The sequence below is a fragment of the Mastigoproctus giganteus genome, chromosome 11 (assembly GCF_048544385.1).
Source record: "Mastigoproctus giganteus isolate SK-2022 chromosome 11, ASM4854438v1, whole genome shotgun sequence".
Taxonomy (NCBI): Eukaryota; Metazoa; Arthropoda; class Arachnida; order Uropygi; family Thelyphonidae; genus Mastigoproctus; species Mastigoproctus giganteus.
The window spans coordinates 173,974,331-173,992,944 of NC_143585.1; the positions used below are offsets into that span (position 1 = coordinate 173,974,331).

An 18,614-nucleotide genomic window follows, 5' to 3' on the forward strand; every position below is an offset into this window, starting at 1 on the left:
GCAGGTCTTGCCTGACCAATTTGATTGGATACTATGATGTAGTCACAAAAGAACTGGATGCAGGGAATAACTTTGATATTATATATTTGGATCTTAGAAAGGCTTTTGATACTGTTGCACATGGAAGACTGCTGCACAAATTGGAGCAGTGTGGCATTGGAGGCAAATTGCTGCTATGGATAAGGGGATGGTTGAGTGGCAGAAGACAGAGAGTGGTAATCAATGGACACTGCTCAACGTGGACTAATGTTATTAGTGGAGTTCCTCAGGGTTCAGTGTTGGGTCCGTTGTTGTTTTCGGTGTTTATGAATGATATTGATGATGGGATATCAAGTTTAATGTCCAAGTTTGCAGATGATACAAAGGTTGGCAGGGTTGTTAAGGACACTACTGACGCTATGCTGCTACAACAGGATCTGGAAAGGTTGAACAGATGGGCTGAGAGGTGGCAAATGAAGTTTAACATTGACAAATGTAAAGTACTACATATAGGAAACAGTAACCCCAGAGCAATGTATCAACTCTGCAGTACTACACTGACAGTGGTGGAGAATGAAAAGGACCTGGGGGTAATTGTGCAGGCAGATATGAAGTTCTCTGAGCAGTGCAGACGAGCTGCAAGAGTAGCTCATGGTGTCTTGTCAATGATATACAGGAATTTTTCTAGCAGGGATAAGGAGGTGATTATTCCCTTGTATAAGGCAATGGTTAGGCCACATCTTGAGTACTGTATACAGGTCTGGAGGCCTCATTTCAAGAAGGATGTACAGCTGCTGGAACGGGTACAGAGAAGGGCAACAAGATTAGTGAATGGAACAAAGGGTTGCTCTTACGAAGAAAAGCTTAAGTTTTGCAAATTACAGAGTCTGGAGACTAGGCACCGGCGAGGCGATCTGATAGAGGTGTATATGGCTTTGAATGGTTTGAGCATGCTTAATGCCAATGGGATTCTTCATCTTGCTCAGAATAATCACCTCAGAGGGCATAAATTCAAATTGAGGAAGGACGGATGTCGGATAGATGTGCGGAAATTTGCCTTTGGCCAGCGGGTGGTTGGTTGGTGGAACCGACTTCCATCACTTGTTATTGAAGTTGATAGCGTAAACAAATTTAAAGCTCAACTGGACAGGTATTTCGAACGAACGGAGGGGTGAAATGGGAGTGGTGTGTGTTTTTTTTTTTTTTTTTTTGGCTGATGCTGAATAAGCTTGCTTTCTTGCATCATATGCCTCTTCTAATGCTAATGCTAATTAAGTCTGATAGGCTTTCATCAATATCACATATAGAAAACAACAATGGGCCCAACACCGAATCCTGGGGGCCTCTACTAATAACGTTAATCCATGAAGAGCAGTGTCCATTGATTACCACTCTCTGTCTTCTCCCACTCAACCATCCCTTTATCTATAGCACAACTGGCCCTTAATGAAACATTATCCAATTTGTACAACAGTCTTTCATGTGCAGCAGTATCAATTGTTTTTCTGAAATCCAAGTATATGATATCAAAATAATTTTTTTGCATTCAGTTTCTTTGTGTCTACATCGTATTATCCAATCAAATTGGCCAGCCAAGATTTCCTCCTTACCAACCTATTCTGTGTCTGAAGTCTAATTGCTGCCTTGTCTAAATGATCCTGCAGTGTTTTTTTTACAGTGACTCCATTATTTTAGTTGGAGATATGTTCTCACATCTCCAGGCTGTGGATATGTCTCCTTAATCCAAGATGCCCTCATAATTATGATTTAGTAAAACATAGTATACTTTTTTAATATATTTAGTAGTATGGCCTACTTTTGGAGCAGCAGTTTTGCCTTATCCTTTAAGCATGCTTTTTGGGCAAGTTCTGGCACTTGCTTGTTAAAAATTGTTTTTATTTTTCACTTTCATAGTTTTTTAATCCTCCTATTGTGTTCGGGTCAATATGACCCGGTCACCTTCTCTTAATGCCCATAAATCCTATATTTATTTAAATATTTTGTTGCCGCTCTTTGACTTTTACTAATTTACCCTAATAATGGTGTATCTAGATTGACAAAAAAATTTTACAGTTAGTTTTTTTTATAAATGTAATTGTTACACTTATTGTACTTGGGTCAATATGGCCCGATGATCAGTTTTGTTAACATTTAAGGAACGAGAAGCGAATTATTATCATAAATGATCATATTTTATTGGTTTTGTTTTATTTTCATAGAAATAACTTACATTATCATGTTTCTTGAAGAAGTTTCAATGTGTGCATTTTGCGTGTGGTGAACGACAAGTTGATGCCTGTTGACGCTGCTGGTGGCTTGCCGTCTCGCATATATCTGGCAGTGTGCACTTGTATGTCAGTTTCTTGGTAAATATCAAGCTTGGTGTTATTCTAAGAGACAACAGTAGGAATAAATTGTTGAAGATGTGTACTAAGAGATTGTTGACAGACAAAGAAATTGAGAATCTTTTGTATGCTTCTGATGGTAATGATAGTACTTCTGAAGTAGAGGTGCATAGTGAATCGGATGAAGTGGAATCTACGCTTTCAGATGAAGATATTGTGGCTAATTACGTAACATCAAAAAATGGCAATATAGTGTGGAACTGCAACACACCTAATCAACAAGAAAGAATTCGTCAAAAAATATTATTATGTTGAATCCTGTACCAACAAGGTACACTACGTCTAGAATATATGATATAAAATCCTCCAACTGCTTATTTTTTATGCCAAAAATTGTAAACTTAATTTTGAAGATGTCAAATTTAGAAGGAAAAAGAATTTATGGTGACCAGTTGCAAGAACTAACAATAGTTGAATTAGAAGCATATTTCGGCCTACTGTTTTTAGCTGGAGTGTATAAATCTCATGGGGAGGCAACCTCCAGCCTATGGGATGGAAATATAGGCTGCCCTATATTCAGGGCAATAATGTCCCCTACAATGATTCCATGTAATTTCGCGAATAATTCACTTTGACGATAAAGAACTCGATCACAACGGCGCCAGACTGATAAATTAGCTGCCATAAGGGACTTGTGGGATGAATGGGTTGCAATTCTACCTACGGTCTATAATGGTAATGAAAATATAACATTGGGTGAGCAACTGGTACCTTTCAGAGGCTGTTGCCCATTTAGGCAGTATATAGCCAACAAGCCAGCCAAATACGGAATCAAGATTTGGACTTTATGCAATTCTGTAAACGCTTATGCATATAACATGCAAGTATACCTCGGGGAAAAAAGAAGGTGAACCTCCAGAAAAAGGCCAAGGTAAAAGAGTTGTGCTAGACATTACTTATGATCTAAAAGGGCAAAACGAACGTGTAATAATTTTTTTACATCTTACGAACTGGGGCAGATGCCATTGAAAAGAAATATTACCATGTTGGCGATATTCGAAAAAACAAGCCTGAACTGCCAACGGAATTGGTCTGAAATAGGAAGGAAGTCCTTTCTTCAAAGTTCTACTTCAGCAATAACACAATGGTAGTTTCTTATATTCCAAAACAGAATAAAAATGTGACACTCATGAGCACCTTCCACCACAATTCCGGTGTGTGTGATAAAAATCATAAAAAGCCATTTATGATTTTAGATTACAATAAAACCAAAAGTTCTGTAGATACTTAAGTTATAACATACACATTCAAGTTAGTTATAACATACACATGCAGACGGCAAACTAAAAGATGGCCTATGTCTATCTTTTATAATATCATAGACGTTTCTACTTACAACGCCTATGTTCTGTGGTGCGAAGTAAATCCAACCTGGAATGCTGGAAAACTTACAAAACATCGACTATTTCTTGAAGAACTGGGTAATTCCTTGATCGCTCCCTTGCTGCAAGAAAGAAAACACCTTCCTTGAAGTATTCCTCATGCTGAAATGGTTAGAAGGGCATGACCATCAACCAGCACTGCCAAAGCAAGGGAACAGCCGACCACAAATAAGCATAAAAGATGTAATTTTTGTCCCTCTTCAAAGGACAACAAAACGAATATACTATGTTGTAATTGCTCAAAGTACGTATATAAAACATGTATATTACTACTGCCAAGACTGAAAAAACTAAATGTATGATATAACTGCTATGTTTTTCAGATGTACGTAACAATTGTTTATCCATTACTGCCATTCGTAAACAAACTTTTGGTCAATAAATGCTACATATATTCTTATTTCTTTTATTATTTAGTACACACATTAACTAAATATTAACTTAACACCAATAAAAAAAAATAACCCCAGGGGCTCACATCTGGTGAGTATGGGCTTGGCACACCCAGGGTCCTGAGCTGGATATCACCATTCTTCTCTTTCTTGGTGATGATTCCCTTCTACTTCTGACCCTTGTTCTCTCTCTGGGTAACTCAGATTTTTTTTTTTTTTTTTTTGACTAGTGCAGCAAAAGCCTCAGGTTTCCTTGCACCACATGGCTAATAATAATAATAATAATAAAAATGACACCCATAGACGCTCGGCTCACACTGATCTGAACATAATAAGTGTAACCAAAATGCGAACACAATAGTAGGGTTAATACGTGCACTTAACTGCTTGGTTGCAAGTACCAGTTAGCACCTCTCAAGTAACACTTGTTGTAGTTAGCAGAATCTGTTTTTAAATGTCCCCATCCGAAAATCATTGTGTACTGCAGCACAAGCAGAATAAGCAGCAACATACCATTGTGGTGTACAAAGTATACTTTGGAATCACTTTGGTATTATAGCACTGTGCTGTGTTCATGGAAACTGTTTAATAGTGAATCACATGTACAAACAAATCTTATTTTTGTATTATTTTTATTTTTTTGTTAGTTGTTGGCGCATTGGCTTCTGTGGCCATAATGCATCTCCCAAGGTGTTTGTATTTTCTACTCTGATCCAAGCCCGAGGCGGGATTCGAACCCGCAACCTTTGGGTTGCCAGGCAGGCACTTTACTCACCCGGCTAGCCCAGTCGGCAACAAATCTTATTTCATCTAACTAAAATTCTTGCCAGCAATCCATTCACAAAAATAATGGAATTCATGCAGGTATCTGATATTGTGACTTAAAACCAGGCTGTATCAGTTTTCCCATTCATGGAAGCAATCCTCCAAGGTCTTCCCATTCCCTGAAATATCCATAGGTAAACTAGTCCTAAACTTCATATTTCAGTCAAAGTACAGATGTGTCCAACTTATACCAAACACCCATGAATACAAATTCTGTAAAACTCAATAACATTACCCTCTCCTCCTCTTTCTATGAAAAATATAGTGCAAAAAGGAAATTTTTTTCTATTCATTAATCAAACTACACCAATGTTCATTAAGGATTATAGTTTCTTAAATATTTTATGAAAAACATATTTAAATATTAAAGCAAAATGCACTATTCACAAAACTATTACTCTTACTTACGAAAAAGGAGTATCTTCAATTGGGCCAAAATAGTAAGAATTGTTTCTTGTAACTACACGTTTCTGCAAAAAAAAAAAAAAAAAAAGTGAAGAGGATAACAAAAATTAATTAAAATTTTCTTCTGCTGTATGATTTATAACCAGTGATTTTTCGACTACAGTTTGAGGACCTCAACCTATGGTCCACAAAGCACTGGGTGTGAGACAACAAAACTATTTCCTGTTTTGACTTCTGAAGTTAGAAACATATTGTTACATTTTTTTTTTTTATTAACGAGCAGCTCCTAGCCAGAAACTGGCAAATCAGCTATATATATATATACTTGGAAAATTAAATGCACTAGGCATAATCCTTATGGTTTTGATAATTAACTATATAATATCGGTGTAAATACACCATAGTTAACCCATATTTTTGAGCTATGTTTGTAGCGTGGTAGGCATCGTTTTAATTGTATCTCATAATGTGGTTGTCTTCACAACAAGATAGCTACTATTGAATTACTTCAAATAAATAACGCTTCTCTAGTAGAGAAGACTGCTGTTATTTATTTTCAGCGGTACCACCACCCAGACGATCGTTTCGAAGCTGATTGGCTTCGTCATCAAACTTCGCAACTGAGATGGCATGTTGTATTACCTGGGTACCTACCCGCCCACTGATGACGAAGCCAATCAGTTCGAAACGATCGTCTGGGTGGTGGTACCACTGAAAATAAATAACAGCAGTCTTCTCTACTAGAGAAGCGTTATTTATTTGAAGTAATTCAATAGTAGCTATCTTGTTGTGAAGACAACCACATTATGAGATACAATTAAAACGATGCCTACCACGCTACAAACGTAGCTCAAAAATATGGGTTAACTATGGTGTATTTACACCGATATTATATAATATATATATACATGCATACATATTATATTATACAGATGATATACAGATCCAAAGTCACGTTAATTACAATGTCATAAAGTGAAAGGAAGATATAACATGTCCAGACAATGGCTCCAAGTTTTTAAGTTTGGTGGACCACTGCATGTTATTGGAAATGTAATTTTTACATCCTCCATGAGCTAGAAATAAGCTTTCTGTGGGTGGCCTTCTGTGCATTGCCAACTCATTAATTCTCTAGAATAAAGCCATACAATTAATGCTGGTTACTACTTTGATGTCGTAGTAGTAGTAGTAGTGGCATGTGATGCAAGAAAGCAAGTGTATGAGCTTATGCAGCATCAGCCAAAAAAAAAAAAAAAAAAAATCACACCATTCCCTCCAAATGCCTGTCCAGTTCCTCCTTAAATTTATTTAACCTATCAACTTCCACAACGACAGATGGAAGTTTGTTCGAGAAATTAACCACCCGCTGGCTAAAGGCAAATTTCCGCATATCTATTCTACATCTGTCTTTTCTTAATTTGAATTTATGCCCCCTTAGGCTCGTAATCTGAACAAGTGGAAGGATCCAATCAGAATTCGGTGTGCTCAACCCATTCAAGGCCTTATACACCTCATAATCAGATCAACAGGCAGGTGGATAGTCTCCAGCCACTGCAATTTGCAGAACTTAAGCCTCTACTGGTAAGAGGATCCCTTCATTCCCCTCACCAATCTTGTTGCCCTGCTCTGTACACGCTCAAGCAAATCTACATAATTACTAAAATGAGGCCTCCGGACCCGTACACAGTACTCAAGGCGTGGCCTGACCATTGCCTTATACAGAGGGACAATCACTCATAAAAATCTCTGAAACCAATCTCAGGAAGATGCAACAAAATGTGACAACACACAACTATTTCGCTCTCCATGCATATTTTTTTTATTAACAGGGTGTTAGGGCAGTTGCACTGATTGAAAATACAAATTTCATTTGTCTTGCATGAAGACCAACAGTAGCCATTAATCTCAACGAAATATGTGTATTTTTTTTTTATAATAAAAAATTAATAGAAATACATGAAACGTGTTTCATATATTTCTATTCAAAGAACATTACTACTATTACTAGAACTATACTAGTAGTAAACCATACTAGTAGTAGAAGTGTTTTTTGGTGCAAGGGCAACTTAGGCCATATTGCACCTCCCAAATCAATTGACTTTACATACGGGAACTGCTTGTACAGCAGTTAAAAATGATCATACACTTTAATTTGTTTTAAATAGAGAAATAATTCAGAGTGATTTGCTTCTTTGCCTATGAGGCTATTGACAGACAGAGGTTGTTGCAGATCTGAGATGGAACTAAAAGTCATTCGTCGGGCGTTGTTAAACAAGCTACATTCGACAAGTATATGTTTTACTGTAAGGCTGTGAGCAGTTTGCACATTGAGGAGGATCATTCCCTGTAAGCAGATAGAGATGTGTGAGGTGAGTGTGACCTATTCGGATTCTGGCTAAGATTACTTCTTCTTTTCTATTTTTACGAAGGCTAGAAGTCCATAATTGTGGTTCAGATTTTATTTGAAATAGTTTGCTATTTGTTTGCATTTTCCACAGAAGTGTCCATTGTTCCATGCATGTTTTCTGAATTTTGTGTCTGTAATCAGGATATGGGACTAGATCATTTGTTGAGGCTATATTAGAAGGATGCTTTGCAGCATAATCTGCACATTCATTTCCTGGAATTTCACTGTGGCCTGAGCCCCAAAAAAAATAACAGTTTGTTTATGCTCATGAAGCTGCATCAGCTTATGTTTTATGAGTTTTAATAAAGGATTGGTAGGTGAGGAAATACCTTTCAAAGCTAAAATAGCACTTTGTGAATCGGTATATACTATACTTTTATTTATTGACAGCAGTGAGATATTTTCACAAGAGCAAGCTTAATGGCATGAAGCTCAGCGGTATAACTGCTACATTCGACTGGAAGTGAAAATGAGATAGTTGAATTAGGGAAGACAGCAGCTGCACCCACTTGATTGTCAGACTTTGAACCATCAGTATAGATCTTGGTGAATTCGGGGTACTTTTGTGTATGAGCATAATGTAGTTGTTGGATGTTAATATTTGCTATGGAACTTTTACCCCATTGCTCAAGGTATTCATGAGAAGAAAATGTGAGAGTAGACCATGGGGGATCTGGATCTTTTGATTCTCTGAGGATATTATCGAATTGGATGTTCCAGCTTTCTGCTAGAATCTGCAGTCTGATACCAGCAGGCTGAATTGTTCTGGGTTTATTTCTATAGTGAGTTTTCCACAGAGGATCATGCAGGAGTGGCCAAACAGGATGAGTAGGCAGGCTTTTAATTTTAGCTGAGTAATTCATCAGTAACATTTTTCTTCTGATGCTAAGTGGAGGTTCATGAGCTTCAACGTAAAGACTTTGAACCGGAGATGTTCTGTATGCACCTAGGGCTATCCTAAGAGACGAATGTTGGATGGGCGCAAGACGCACTAAGGTGCTTTCCCTAGCTGAGTCATAAACAGGTGCCCCGTAGTCTAGCCGAGATCTAATTAGGGACTTATACAGGTGGAGCAGGGTACAGCGATCTGCACCCCAAGATGTACTGGAGATTACTCTGAGTATATTCACTTTCCTTGCGCAAGAGGTTCTTAGATATTTTATGTGCTCCTGGAAATTTAATTTCTTATCAAAAATTAGCCCTAGGAGCCGAATACTGTTCACGATTCGTATAGGGTGATTGGCCAAGTGCAACTCAGGTTCAGGATGCATTCTGTGCTTTGTGCAGAAATGTATGGCTGTTGATTTGTGGCTTGACAGTCTGTATCCATTTTGTGCCATTCATAATTCAATGTTGTTTATGGATATTTGTAGATGCCTCTCGATATAGTTCATATTCTGGGAATGGCAGGATATGGTAAGGTCATCCGCATAGCGATATGAGTCAACGGTGTTTGGAATGCAGTTTGTAATATTGTTTATTCGTAGTGAGAACAGAGTGGCACTAAGAACAGACCCCTGTGGGACTCCTTCTTCTTGTATATATGTTTGAGATAAAACCTGCCGGTACTTAACTTGGAAAGACCTGTGTCGAAGAAAGCTTTGAATAAAATATGGTAAGTGCCCTCTCATATGAATAGAATGGAGATCTCTTAGGATGCCGTATCGCCATGTGGTATCGAAAGCCTTCTCTATATCAAGGCATATCATGACGAGATGTTGATTTCTGATGAATGCATTTCTTATGTTGGATTCGGCTTTGGTCATGAGGTCTAGGGATGATCTATTCTTTCGGAAACCAAACTGATTATTACTGATTATGTTTTGGGATTCAAGATACCATGTGAGACGATGGTGAACCAGTTTTTCCAAAGTCTTACTCAAGCAGCTGGTAAGAGAAATTGGTCTATAATTGTGCGGAATCGAGTGATCTTTTCCAGGTTTCGGTATAGCTATTATATAAGAATGTTGCCAGGAGATCGGGAATATATGTTCTGAGAATATCCGATTGTAAAGTTTAGGCAATAAAGATAGTGATTTCTGATTGAGATGTTGAAGCATTATATAGTAAATTCCGTCAGGGCCAGGGGCACTGTTTCTTGAGGTATACATAACTTCTTTCAGTTCAGAAATTGTTAATGGTTGGTTATAGGGTAAATGGCAGTTAGCTTTGAAGTTCAGTTTCCTTTTCTCTATTCCGGCTTTAATTTTTTGGAAAGACTGTTGATATGCACTTGAGGCAGATAATTCACAGAACACAGTTCCTAAGGCATTGGCAATCTCTCCAGGAGAGGAGATCTCCTTCCCATTCCAGTTAATAATAGGAGAAGGTGGTACATGATATTTTCCACTTAGCTTCTTTATTTTTTCCCAGATTATTCGGGTATCAGTATCTTTGTTGATTGAGGAGGCGAATTTTACCCATGAATCTTTTTTGGCCTTTGGCCGGATGAAACGAGCTTTGGCTCTCAGTTTCTTGTAGTTAATAAGGTTGGCAGTGGTGGGATATTTGCGGAAGGTATTCCATGCTGCATTTTTTTCCTTTTTCGCTTTATTGCAATCACCATTCCACCAGTGATTGGTATGCCGATGGTTTCTTATTTGAGATTTTGGGATGGCTGCTGTTGCAGCTGTTAGTATCTGCTTTGTAATATATTCGGTGGCAGCGTCAATAGGAAAAGATGTAATGATATCCTCATCAAAAGATACATGATTGGTAAATTTTGTCCAGTTTGCTTTGGAAAATTTCCATTGAGTTTTTGTTTGTGTTTGTTTGAAATGGGTGGATTGAATGCTACAAATCAGCAGAAAGTGATCGCTGTTTAGAGGATTGTCGTGTACTGTCCACTCTATGGTTGGGAACAGGATCGGAGAGCAGATTGAGAGATCGATAGCAGTGCTTGACCCAGTAGGAAAATGGATGTAGGTGGGTAAGCCAGTGTTCAACAGTGTCAGATTCTCTCTATCAAGTAGCATTTCAATAAGTTCGCCACATCCATCTGAGACCAGTGAACCCCACAATGGATGGTGTCCATTAAAATCGCCTAATAGACAGATCGGAGATGGTAATTGAGAAATAAGGTTTTCCAGATCCTGAAATGTGCATGGATGGTTTGGCGGAAGATATATCGAGACCACTGTCAATGTGATACCGATAACTATACGCATTGCAACAGCTTCTAATGGTGTTTTCAAAGGAATGTGCCTGGAAGGGACTCTTGATTCCACAAGTACAGCTACTCCTCCATGAGGACTATTAGTTTCAGATCGATCTTTTCTGAAGATGGTATAATTTTTGACTGAAACGGAGATTTTTGGTGTTAAATTTGTTTCTTGTAAGCACATAGCAGCGGGTTTGAAATGGTGAATTAATTCATAAATATCGTCAATACTGCTGCGAAAACCTCTGCAATTCCACTGTACGATCTGTTCCATTATTTAGTTCTGTGGGTGGAAGTTGAGTCTGTCTGTTTTTTGTGGGTGGCTTGTTTACCTTTTTCGAGTTTTGATTTTACTTTTCTTAAAAAATTAGGGCGTTCTGAGTCATTGCTTTCTTCCATATCTCCATCTGCATGTATTTCAAGCAGATCCTGATTAGTTATGTCATCAGTGTCCATGCTTGATATATGAGATTGCTTTGCCTCAACAGGATCTGATTTCTGTAAATTATCTACTGCTTGACAATGGGGAGGTCTTTGGGATGGGACTGTTAGTGGTGTATTACTGCATTGGTCTACTACGTTTGGTTGAGATGAATATTCAATAGATAGGACTAACCGAGCCCAGTTGGTGATCGATGTGTCTGGAGGAATGGTCACTTCAGTTTGACATGCTACTGATTGGTGACTGTGTGTAGCAGTAGCATAGGTGTGTTTTGGCATACTTAATTTTACTTGTTTTCTTGCCTCTTGATAGGAAACCTTATTTTCAATTTTATATTTTTGTATTTTTTTCCCCAACTTCCAGAGGTCGCAGTCTTTGGAATAAGTGGGATGGTTGCCTTTGCAATTTGGACACAGTGGTGTTGGTGCCTTACATTCTGTTTGTGTATGTGTTTTACACCCACAGTTTGCACAAGTTGCATCTCCACGGCATGCTATCTGGGAATGGCCAAATTTCTGGCATTTAAAACATCTTAGAGGGTTCGGGATATAGGGCCGAACGCGACAGTTTAAATATCCTGCCTTGACTGAAGATGGTAGATTTGGAAAACTGAATGTTAAAATTATACTCCGGGTAGGGACTAAATGGCCATCTTTTCGGATCATGATCCTTTTTGCTTGAGTGACGTTTTGTTCTTTAAGTTCTAGAATTATTTCATCTTCGGAGACGTTCAATAAATCCCATTCAGTGATCACTCCCTTTGAAGAATTGAGGGTGGTGTGTGGTGTGATTTGAACTGGGATTCCACTCAAGGATGTCAGACGTAGTAGTAGCTCAGAATGTCTAGAATTGGTGGTCTCTATTAACAAATCTCCAGATTGAAGACGTTTCACCATTTTCGGTGAAAATGCAGCATGTTCTAGGCATCTCTGAATGGTGAAGGGGGAGAGCTTGCCGACAGGTTGCGTTGACAGAGAATGTATATTCAGGAAGGCTGGTAATTCCTCTCTGCCACTGTCTTTCTTCATTCTCTTTGAGATAGAGGAGTCATGGTCAGTGTCGTGTGTCTCATTTAATTGAGAGCTCTTCGGCTCTAAGAGTGGAAAATCACTTGTTTCCATCTCTGCTCCTTTTAGCCCAGGGGGTTGTCTTATCCCCCAGGTTACCGGCCCCGCCACGTGGAGGCAGGAGCGGTGCCACCAGTGACCAAGCGGTTGTAGAAGTTAGTTGTTTGTTATTAGTAAAATATATATACTAAATAAAGAAAGATTGTTTTCCTTTCTGTGTTCTTACTTAATACTTTAAGCACAGAACAACTGGAAGTAAATTAAATAGAAAAAGACACTAGAAATCAAATAAAACTTTTTCTTTAATAAGGGCACTCTATAAATCACTGAGAAAATCGCTTGTCACTATCGCTTGGCACTCGGGGCCCTCACCAAAGTCTCAGTACTGCATTTTGTAGATCTTTACATACCTCTGAATACAGTTTAAATTTAAGGCACGGACTCAAAGAGTAACTGACGTATCGACTTTAATTACACTGACATGGTGATGATAGTGGCACTTCTTCCTTCAGTGATGAGGGTAGCGGACTGTGTGCTGTAATGTTCTAATAAGTGCTACAAATTTTCAGTGGAATTCAGATCTGTAGACTTAGGGGCAGAGAAGTTGACTGAATTCATTCTCACATTTCTTGAACTACCCATGAAAAGTCTAATGCCAAGGTCGGTTGCATTATCATCTCGAAAGTGGCCATCTCCTTCAGGGTAAAAATGAAATATTGCAGACTGTATGTGATTTGATAAATTTCTTAAACATGTGGCAGCCTTCTGTCATCTTTATCACATAAATCACATCACACAACTAATCAGAAATAAAAATTGTGGCACAAGGAACCATGAGGAAAGCACATTGCACAATGAGTCATATGATATGAATAGGACAAAACGTGGCACAATGACCCACTGATCTTACAAAGTCAACTTGAGATGAAGACAAATAGCAGTATGGGCACCAATAACTACATACATTGTCCAATAAGATTTTCCTGTTTATAGAGAAACATGTGATCATTAACTACAAGGTCAATTACACTGTTTATTTCAGCATCTTTGACTGTTCCACAGAATTCATGTCAATAGCCTTCTACTGTTCTTTCCTCAAATTCAAGCAGCACTAATCTTCTCTGGAATAATTTCTTGGTCTTGTTCAGTCTTCTTCTTCTTCGTCTTCTTCAGTCTTCATTAACTGAGCCCCATTGCCCTCATTCAGATAAGCAAGATTTGGACTAGCAAATATAAATTCATTTCTGAGATCCAAGTACTCTTGACAATAATATAACACAAGATTCCTTCTCTCCAGATTTGTGCAGTGACACTTTGACCTTTCTGAAACACCCAGCTGATTCAGCTTTGCTAAAAAAAGAGCCACGACTGGTTAATAAAAACAGTTTGTAGATTAGGCAAAAACCATTTTTCTGACAGAACATTAACAACAGATGGAAAGAACCTATGAGTTAACATTAGTAGAGGCATATGATGCAAGAAAGCGAGCTTATGCAGCATAGCCAAAAAAAAAAAAAACCCACTTCCATTTCACCCCTCCATTCATTCGAAATACCTGTCCAGCTGAGCCTTAAATTTATTTAGGCTATCAACATCCACAACAAGGGTAGTTATTTCACCTCTGTTTGAGTTAGCCCATCTATGATTCCGAAGAGTCATTAAAATATCTAAGATTCACTTGGCCTCATTCTTATGATCATTAGCCAAATCCAACTCAAGATCACGAATAATAAAAGGAGTTTCACGGTGAATGTTGATAGACATTACTCTGTAAATCAGAAAGAGGTCAACTGGCATTTTCCTTGTGAAAAATCTGTAGTACATCAGTAGAGACTTTTCTACAAACTAGAGCCATCTTGAGAAGCATCATCCTCTGAATGGAATACAGTAACACATAGTTAAACCACCACTCTAACATATAGTTACAGTGGTAGTCAAACAAGCCTTCCTGATAAAATTTCAAAATGTCTTATGACTAACATCAGACCATAATATAACTTTACTCAGATGATGGAGGACAGCAAGATATATATTGCAAGTTATTTTTAAAAAAGGCTTTCATTTTATTTATTTTATGTTATTTTCCTCTCTTCATTGGACATCAGTCAAAAGGTAAAGCCTCAGGTTTTATGAAGAATACATTAACTACTATACAGAGATTATCCATTCAAAGCCTTAAACAGCTCTTAAATTATGCATGTTGACTTTAGCCAGATATTTTCAAATATATTAAAGGAATTTAATTGGTCTACAGGTCTAAAGTTTGAGAACCATGATTATAGGGTTGGATAAGCTTTTTTCTTATCATAGAGTTGTCTGAAGGTGAAAAAGAAATAAAAAAAAGTGCAATAAAGAAAATTTGTTTATACACTCTGAACACATTTTTTTATACAAATGATTACACACTCTAAACTCCACAAACACTTGGGAAAAAGCATCTATTTCTGGTTAATTTTGGCAGTACTGTCTCAGAAATAAAATAAAAGAAAACAATATATAGCTTATTAAAATCTAAAACAGTACTAGAAGTGGCAAATGATGCAAGTAAGCAGCTTATACAGAATCAGCCAAAAAAAAAAACACTTCCCATAAAATCTGTCTGTCTACTCCCTTCTCTAATAGTTTGTCTAGTTCTTTCTTGAATTATTTCAAGCTACCCATTTCCAAAACACCAGATGGAAGTATGTTCCAACAATCAACTACTACTTGCTGGCTGAAGGAGAATTTTGCACATTTATTCTGCAGCATTCCTCCCTCAATTTGAATTTATGCTAATGGCATCCTTCCTCTTGCTCAGACTGCACACATAACAGGCGTAAATTCAAATTGAGGAAGGAATGCTTCAGGATACTTACACACTTACACTTTCCCCAGTGCTAAAATTGACCATCAAATTCCACTTTGAAGTAAACCAGACTCTCTGCCTTAGCTACTTCAATAGTTTATTTTACTGATCTAATAAAATTAGATATCCATTTTATTTTACTGATCTAATAAAATTAGATATCCATTTTATCAGATCAGTTATACAAACTGCAGCAATTGAAGAGTAGATATCTCTGAGGAGATCTAATTTTATTAGATCAATAAAATAAACTATTGAAGTAGCTAAGGCAGAGAGTCTGGTAAACTTTAAAGTGGAATTTGATGGTCAGTTTTAGAAATGAGAAAAGTATGTGTGTGTGTGTGTGTGTGCATATACATGCACACTTACATATATACACAGCGGTGTTAAAAACATCACTTGCAAAATTCACTGAATTTCTGTGGAAGTTGGCAAAATATCATATATGACTTGTAATAGCATTACCCTATTGCATCATCCATCATATTGAACTAGACATCATATACTTGGATTTCAGGAGAGCTTTTGATACTGTTGCACATGAAAGACTGCTGCACAAACTGGAGCAATGTGGCATTAAGGGCAAACTACTGCTATGGATAATGGGATAGTTAGGTTGAAGAAGACTGAGAGTGGTTATCAACGGCACTGCTCTTTATGGGCTAATGTTATTAGTGAGGTTTCCCAGAGTTTGGTACTAGGTCCATTCTTGTTTTCAATATTAATCGATGATATTGATAAAGGTATATGACGCTTAATGTTTAAGTTTGCATGTGATACAAAGATTGTCAGGGTGGTTATCAAAACTCATCAGGGTGAGCTACTGCAACAAGCTCTAGGAAAATTGGGTCAAAGGGGGTGAGAAATAGCAATTGAAGTTTAACATTGACAAATGCAAGGTACTGCACATTGGTAGCAGTAACCCCAGAGTAACTTATCAACTGTTTGGTAATACACTCAGGATAGTGGAGAATGAAAAAGACCTGGGGGTAATTTTGCAGTCAGATGTGAAATTCTCTGAACAGTGCAGATATGCTGCCAGGACATCTCATGGAGTTTTGCCAATAATATATAGAAACTTTGCTAGCAGAGATAAGGAGGTGATTATCCCTTTGTATAAGGCCATGGTTAGGCTGCATCTTGAGTACTGTATTCAGGTGAAGGGAACAAAGTGTGCTGATAACTAGAAAGGCTTCAGTTCTGCAAATTGCAGCGTATGGTGACTAGGCACCTGCAGGGAAATCTGATTCAGAATTTTAATCCCTTGAATGGAGTGAGTAAGCTAAATGTTAAAGACATTCTACCTACTGAGAACACACATATGACACATATGGCAGGCAGGGCCGTGTCGAGCTATTTTAGTACCTGAGGCAAGAATGAAAAATTGTGCCCTACTGTTAATGATTTAATCATTTATTTAATCTTTCATAATTAAAGATCAATTATTTAATCTTCCTTTTGGCACCCCTTTCAGCTTTTCACGTGAGGCAAGAGCCTTATTCGCAGGATAGATGTGTAGAAGTTTACCTTCAGCCAGCAGGTGGTTGTTGGAAAAGGCTTCCATATCTGTTGCTGTGGCAGTTGTTATTTGGTTTTTTAGGAGCATTAGCAACTAAGGCCATATTGCTCCGGTGCGGTGGTCATTCCCTGACCTTTCCGCATGCTCCGTATTTGGTGGTGACGGGCTCGAACCCCGGTCTAATCAAGAAGCGTGTGCTATGCACTGGTGCTCCTTCTCACCTGGCTACGGAGGTGCCTGCTGTGGCAGTGGATGGTTTAAATAAAGTCAATTTCTTGGAGGGTAAGAATGTGTGAACTGTGTTTCTTTCTTTCTTTTTGGCTGATGCTATATAAGCCTGCTTTGTTGCAATATTTGCCATTACTACTACTGCTATCTTTAGAAAGCTCTCTTAGATGATGTCACTTGCCATTCACTGCATCATCATATTGAATGCAGAGGGACATTGTACACATGAAATAGTTAAGAGGATTCACTGTAAGAGGTTAACAGTGGCATATTTATTATAAAAATTATCAGAAACTGACAGTCTAAACAGAAAGAAAGAGACTGGACATTCACAAATATCTTCTGCAGTGCAGAATAGATTTCTGCCCTGTCTGTTTATCTGAAACCGAATATCCTCATCGACAGTCTCAAAACATCATGGGAGGGTGTGTGTATGTATGTTATGGGTGTTTAGTGGTGCATGAGCTGCACTGGCTATAGTGCAACTATTCATAAGAATGTGTTAGAAAATAATTCAAAATTGAAGCCACTTCAATTTAATTTTAGAAATCTATTCAGAATTGATGATATATTACAATTTTTTTTTCAGAAAGCAAAAAGGTTCATTAATATTTGCCTCATCATGAATAACATGCTCTAGTGTTATTGGCTCTTGAAGATTATTCAGAGAAATCAGGACTGATATTATGTGTTGATAGTGAGGACAGTCGAAAAGAATATGTTTGACTGTTAGATGTGCTGAGCAGTCTGGACACTGAGGAGGATCATGGAGGTGGGTCAGATGAGTATGCCCTATTCTTGCCCATGCAAGTACCACTTCTTCCCATCTCATTGTCTGAATGCTTGAGTGTTAAAGTTTTAGGTTCAACTGGAAAAGTTCATTATTGGTTTGGGTGTGCAATAGCTCTTTCCACTGTGCAAGGCATGCTGCTTGTATGGTGACTTTATAGCCGGGGGCTGGAATATGGACAGAAGTCAAATCTAAAGTTGAAGGATTTTTAGTGGAAATATCTGCCACTTCATTCTGCTTTATTCTAGAAAAGTTCAATTCTGCTTTATTCTGCTTTATCCTAGAGCAAGAAAAGTTCAATAAATGTTGATAACGTTCAATTTGCAATAGCAACCTCCTTGGTTTAAAACAGGGTGATTTGTATTAGAGGGATTTTGCTTTGTTATAATTGAGCTGTAGAGAATCAGTATGAATTATATATTTTTGAGATGGTTAAAAGTCAGATTTTCTAGAGCTAATTTCATTGCATGTAGTTCTGTTGATAAGTTGCTATACTAAGGTGGAAGGGAAGCTGAAATTTTTCTGTGAATGAGATTGGACCCATCTGCACATACAGGCACTCCTTTACTTATGTACCACTCGAAGTTTTACAAAGTTTCTCAAAATGAATAGAAACACTGTGCAATTCAGTATATTTACCCGGGGTGGATGGGATCTATCCAGTTATATTAAAGGAGGCAGCAAAGGAAGCAAGCAAACCCTTAGCCATAATTATGAGCACTTCCCTGGACTCAGGGGAGGTACCCACAGACTGGAGATGTGCAAATG

General features: G+C 37.9%; 1 protein-coding gene across 2 annotated transcripts in view; it reads right to left on the reverse strand.

Moving 5' to 3' along the window:
- Positions 1–18,614, reverse strand: part of LOC150078580 (voltage-dependent calcium channel subunit alpha-2/delta-3-like) — a 1,140,037-nt gene that overhangs the window by 443,329 nt on the left and 678,094 nt on the right. For both annotated transcript variants that reach the window (XM_090384275.1, XM_090384274.1), the window contains one exon: positions 5,392–5,453. In XM_090384275.1, coding sequence (XP_090240401.1) covers positions 5,392–5,453 — 62 coding nt within the window. The remainder of the gene's footprint in view (positions 1–5,391; positions 5,454–18,614) is intronic.